The sequence below is a fragment of the Callorhinus ursinus genome, unplaced genomic scaffold (assembly GCF_003265705.2).
Source record: "Callorhinus ursinus isolate GAN/ISIS: 27379988/994484 unplaced genomic scaffold, GSC_fseal_2.0 scaffold1, whole genome shotgun sequence".
NCBI classification, from domain to species: Eukaryota; Metazoa; Chordata; class Mammalia; order Carnivora; family Otariidae; genus Callorhinus; species Callorhinus ursinus.
This window is the reverse complement of record NW_027397063.1, coordinates 50,349,062-50,355,061: the sequence shown is the minus strand read 5'-3', so window position 1 is coordinate 50,355,061 and position 6,000 is coordinate 50,349,062. Positions and strand designations below refer to the sequence as shown.

Below are 6,000 nucleotides of genomic sequence, written 5' to 3'. Positions count from 1 at the left end.
ACAGCCGGGACCAAAGGCCGAGTTAAATTAGAGAGTCGGGTCTCAGGGCCCCCGCCGGGGGATTTCCCCCGAAAGCCACCTCCAGGCGGCGCATGCGCCGGGAGGCGGGGCGGCGTTGCCTGGTGACCGCAGTAAACCGAGACCTGGGCCTGAAGCTGCGACTAGGAACCCGCGGCGAGGGCGGTCGGTGCCTTGGGTAAGTTTGGAGCGGGCAGCAGGGCAGTTCCCACAGCCTCCCCCTCAAATCTTTTAGCGAGTCAGGGAGTAGGGAACCCCGCTTGGACTTCTCGTAGGCTGAACCAGTGTTCTCCAGGCTCTCTGAGAAGTCCGTCTTTCCTACGGATCAGTTCAACAAACACTGAAGTGACTAGCATTGGCAGGCATAGAGCTAGACGCTGTGGATACAAAGTGGACACGGTTCCTGCCTGCAAGGAGCTCCTAATCCGGTTAGGGTGGAAGACAGCAGACCCCAGGAGTGCCAGTTAGACGGCTCTAAGCCAGGAGCAGGGAGTCTGGTGGGAAAGTGCCTGGGTTCTGGGGTCAAGCCAGCCAGCTCGCCCCACACTTAGCTGTGTGACACCTGTCAAGTTGACCCCTCTGGACTTCAGCTTCCTAATATCTAAAAAGAAAGATCATAATGCTTACTTCATGGGGTTCTTGTTACAATTAAATAGGATATTGCAGGTAACGTAGGTAACATATTCATGGCACGCAGTACATGCAGAATACTTTTTGCACACAAGTAGATATAGTAGCGTACACGTACTCACTATGTCCAGTCCATCGTGAGTTGTCTCAGGTGGCTACTAAGGCTTTTGAGAAGAAGGGACTAAGGAAGGACTAGGAAGCAGGAAGTGACTGGAGATGAGCTACAGACCCAAAGATGAGGGACCTTTGTGCCATGCCAGGGAAGCTGAATTATTCTGTGGCAATGAGGAGCCATTATCGGTTTCAAACAGGAGTAGCACACTAAAAGCTGTGTTTTGGAACTACAAGAGGCAGGGTAGAAATGGACTAGAGAAGGGAGAGACAAGGTATGAGGCTGTGGTAATGGTACAGGTGAGACCACGTAAGCAGATGAAGGTGGTGACAGTGGGAGTAGGAGGGAGAGGATGAGTTCAAAAGGTTCAATGACTGTTCACTTGGCAACGGGACATAGAAACCACCTGCATGGGTGAGCGAGAGGGAAGGATTCAGAGTAATTGCTCTGCTTTCTCATCTGGAAATTTTGCACCTAATCATAGAGTTGTTTTGAGAAATATGTGAAACAGTATGCGCAGAATCTTTAGAAGTGTGTTTGACACATGGTAAACATTCAGAATACATGGAATATTATTCTTTGCACAGTGGTGTTTCACATTGTTAAGTAAAAACTGAGCATCTGCTTTATACGACAATCTCTGAGTCTTAACATGGCCAGCTCTGGCACACAGTGTCCGAGTTTGTGAGACTGAAGACTGACCCTGGAATCTCGGGAATGAATCTAAGTAATGTCAGTTTAGGGACCACTCCGTCTGGTTTCCAGCCAACCTCCTTCAAGCAACACATGCCTTTGCACCACTGTGTATGATTTTTTTTTTCTTTATACTTCCTCAGGGTTGACTCAAAACTTGATAGTCTACTCAGTGAGTTGGTTAACGGAATTAGCCATAGGCTGGATCAATGAATCTGAATCTAATAAAAGTACATTTAAGATAGTTCTGCAAATAGAATCCAAACCTAGCTAGTTCAGTTGTATGAGATGGGACATGGTTGGGAACACACAAAGTATGGTGTAGTCATTCTGGTTGGTTACAAGCTGATTATGATGAGTCAGTATATGATGAGCCTACCACCCCCCAACCCCGGAAGATAATAGTCTGCAATATTAGTCTGCCTTAAAGGAATATAATGTTCCCAAGAGGTAGAATAACAGTTCATCTCTTTTGGAAAATGCCTAGATCCTTAAAAGAAGATACAAAACTGGGAGGGATATTTAATGCATTGGGAATGAACTTCTTGAGCTATCAGGATGCTGAAAAGAACTGAAACCAAGTTAGTGAGGAGTAATTGAAAGAGTTGGGTTGCTGTAGCTGGAAAAGAGAGGATCTAGGGAGAAAAGTAAAGTAGCTACAATTATTTGAATGGTTATGGTACAAAGGAAAACTTGTTGTATATGTCCCCAGTAGAACAAGGGCCAAATGGATCCAAGTTGCAGGGAGGCAGATTTCAGCTTAGTATAAAATGAATGAAGAACGAGAGCCGAGCATTAACAGTATGTGCTTACTCGCTAACTTGAAATGTTTAAATTGAAGCTGACTGATCGTCTCTTGAAGTGTTCCTTCATTTGTTCATTTACTGAGGAATGAATGAATTTATCCTTTCAACCATTTTACATACTGAGTGCCTATGGTGTCAGGCACTGTTCTTAAAGCTCTACTGTATTAACTCAGTGAGATCTCAGAAAAACCTTATGAAGTAGGTACTGAACTTTACAGATGAGAAAACCAAGGCACAGAGAGGTTCAACACCTGTTTAACACCTCACAGGAGGTGTAAGAGGGAGAGCCAGGCTGTAAGCACAGTCAGGCAGACTCTAGCCACTTCCCAGCCTAACCAGCACACTAGACTGCTTTTCTAACGGTGCTGAGCTTAATGTTGTCGATGTGTGACTTTCACTGGGTGGGAGGTTGGACTAGATAAGAACTCTTTCAACTCTCTGAAGATTTCTGTCACATTTATTGAACCCTGGCTGTATTGCAGAGAATTTGTAGTAATTATGGTAAGAACAACTACCATTTTTGAATATCTACTATGTGCTTTATATAAACCCCTAGTCCTTAACCCCGGTTTCTTATCTTTGGCTTCACAAAAGAATTACCTAGGGAGTGAGAGCCTGAGAATGGTATGCTCTGAAAGTTTTCTGAGTGATTCTAAAGTGCAGCTGGTTTTGAGAACAAGGGGTATAAAAGATCTCATTTAATACTTAACAATGACTCTGCCAGACAACCTTATTTATCATCATGATTTTACAGATAAAAGGACAAAGGGTTAAGGGATGCTAGGGACTTGGCCCTTGGCCAAGCTAACCTTTATCCTTGGTCAAACTAGGAGGTGAACTCAAGCCATTCTAGCTCCAAAACCTCCCCAGGTTACAGTACAACTTCCCAATCCTTTATTCTAAACAACCTAAACCTAACCAACCAACCACACAAATAAAAACCACCTTATTCCATCTCACCAATTATATTGCTAAGCTCCAGAAGATCAGGAGCCCCTCCTACCTTACCTGCTCAATTGCCTTTCACACGTTCTTCAGCCACCCTTTCTGAACCAGAAAAGCTGAGACAAGATCGCAATATTTTTTGTAGAGTATTGCTAGTTCAGAACACTGGGAAAATTCCTTGGGTTCCAGTATTTTCTTCCATAATGCTCACAACCTGATTGTAACTGTGTTTGTGATATTACAATTTATTGCATGGTCATATTAGCCACTTGAGGAATATATTGTTTATCATAGTGTGGGATAAAGAGTATACTTTTGTCTTGACACCAGTTTACCTTTGGTTGTGGTTTAAACCCTTTGTTTACAGAATGGTGTTACCATAATGGTTACCATATTTGCTACCATAATTTTTTACTGTAATTGTTTCTTATTTACTTTATAATAAAGTTATAAGTAAATTTATTAGGTCTTACAAGCTCTTTATTAGAATATATACATCCTGTTAATGTTTAGTTACAATATGTTAAAAATAAATGTATTTGGAAAAGAGAAAACTAAAGGATAGAAAATGATCTCATGAAGCTTTTATTGGTAGGAAGCAGGAAAGAAAACTCTGAGATTGAAATCATTGAGAGGTACTTGACCTACCATTGCTGGCTTTGAAGGGGGCTGTGAGCCACGTGGCCTCTGTAGACTTAGAACAACTCTGGGCCTACAGCCAGCAAGAAAACAGGAACTTTCGTCCTACAACCACATGGAACTGAATTCTCCCAATAATCTAAATAAGTCTAGAAATAGAGTTTTCCCCAGAGCCTGCAGAAATGAAAATAGCTCAGCCAACACTTTGTTTTGACCTTGTGCAACTCAGAGAACCAGCTGAGTGTGCCTGGATTTCTGACCCACAAAAGTGTGAGATAAGAAATGGGTGTTATTTTAAGCTGCGAAATTTGTATGATGGCAATAGAAAACTAAATCAATACTGGTTTGTAGACTGAGGTGTTACTGAAGTTTGCAGGCTAACAGTTTTCTCTCAGTTCTTAACTGATTAGTAACGGCAGAATATCAGTTTACTTTGATTGGCAAACCCAGGGCCTACTCTGGCTCCACTTATTTAGGGCCTGCATCATGGCAACTTAGAGAATAGTGTATTTTCTTTCCAATAGTTTACATGTTGATTTTTATCAAGGAAACCTTTAGCTATAGTTGCTCTTTGGTCAGGACTTTCAGACCATGCTTGTTCTGGTCAGCTTTGGATCTGGATCAGTGGTTTAGAAAAGCTGATTCTGAGACTATATTAAAAGAGAACTGTCAATTTCTTCTTCCTAGATTGTGAAGTATTTAAGATCAAGGACTCTCTATTGCTCATTTTTGTATCCTCTGCAATGCCTGGCATAATACCATTTGATGTAAGTGTGCTCAGTAGTTTTAAGAATTGAATTGGTAAATGGCATTTAGGTATGTTCGTAGCTACCTAAAAAAGTTTACCCACGGTATAGGATAATGTGCAACCAAGGTGCAGTAACTGATATTAGATTGCAATATCGATTTTTAAAAATTATTTCATGATTACAATTATTTAATTATTTTCAAGTCAATGACTTGTATAAATGTAGAAAGTAAGTCTGCATATCCAAACTGGAAGGAAAAAGAAATATGCGGGATAGTATTGGGATTTTTAAATTAAGATTTTTCTATCGTTTGATTCCTACACACTTCCCAATCCCAGTGGGCATGTATTTTACAGTCAGGTGAGAGAAAGGAAGGAAGGAAGGAAAAGAGGGAGGAAGAAAGAAGAAAGGGAGAACAACTAAGGAAACAACAACAACAGCACACTTTTTAAAAGGGAAAACATCATCTTGGTAACCCAGAAAAATGGCCCCAAAGTGCTAAACAAAATGTAATAACCTAAGTGTCATTTTAGGACCTATCTTTCCTGCTAATAGCTTTTAAGAAAAACATTTGGACCCTGCACTGTTGTCCCCCAAATCAAGACCAGGCAGCGTTATGATGTGACTGCAAGAAAGCAGATGGAATGACCCCCAAGGTGGGGGGTGAAAGGAGGTGGTGGTCACACCGCCCTCTCTGCTGACCATATAGTGTGTATCCTATCTGCTCTGGGCAAACTAGCCTTTCTGCAGAGACCAGGAGGGGGTGATAATGCGCTAGTTCAATTAATTCTCACAGCAGCCTTGTAAGTTGTGTTTACTTCACTCCCATTTACAGCTGAGGGATTCATGTAAAGGTTATGCGGCAAAACCGAGATTCCAACCTGAATCGCAGCTCGAATCTGAGTCAGATAGAACTGCTGTCCTCTTCTGCCTGCCCGCCCTGCCATAGGAGGGTGAGGGTATGAGGATATATGTGGTCAGCGTGGAGAAGCAGAGACTTACAAGGCGGACACAGCAGGCGCTTTCAAACACAAAGACCTGCACTAGAGGGAGGACGCGGAAAATCTGCTGCGTCACTTCCCTCCTCAAAACCTTTCAGTGGCTTTCAGTTGCCATAGAAATAAGTTGTAAACTCCTTAGCAATAGCGTAGAGACGGTTCTGTAATCTGCTGCCGGCCTCCTCTTCACCGCCCATTTCCCTCTCACACTCACAACAGACTGCTTTCAGCCCTTCACAGGTACAGCCCTCTCTCTCAAGTTCCCTCTGCCTAATACACTCTGTCTATTCTAGGCCTGGCCAACCTCTACTCATCACGCTTGTCTCAAACACCTCTTCCTGCACCCGAGGACATGGGTTAGTCATCTTGCTAGACCTGCCCACAGGACCCTATTCTTTCCCTTTTGTAGC

At 42.8% G+C, this 6,000-nt stretch overlaps 1 protein-coding gene across 1 annotated transcript in view; it reads left to right on the top strand.

Moving 5' to 3' along the window:
• Positions 1 to 6,000, top strand: part of CFAP44 (cilia and flagella associated protein 44) — a 135,167-nt gene continuing 129,167 nt past the window's right edge. Inside the window, exon 1 of the mRNA XM_073893479.1 lies at positions 1 to 196. Within this exon, the coding sequence (XP_073749580.1) occupies positions 93 to 196 (104 nt within the window). The 5' untranslated portion in view covers positions 1 to 92. The remainder of the gene's footprint in view (positions 197 to 6,000) is intronic.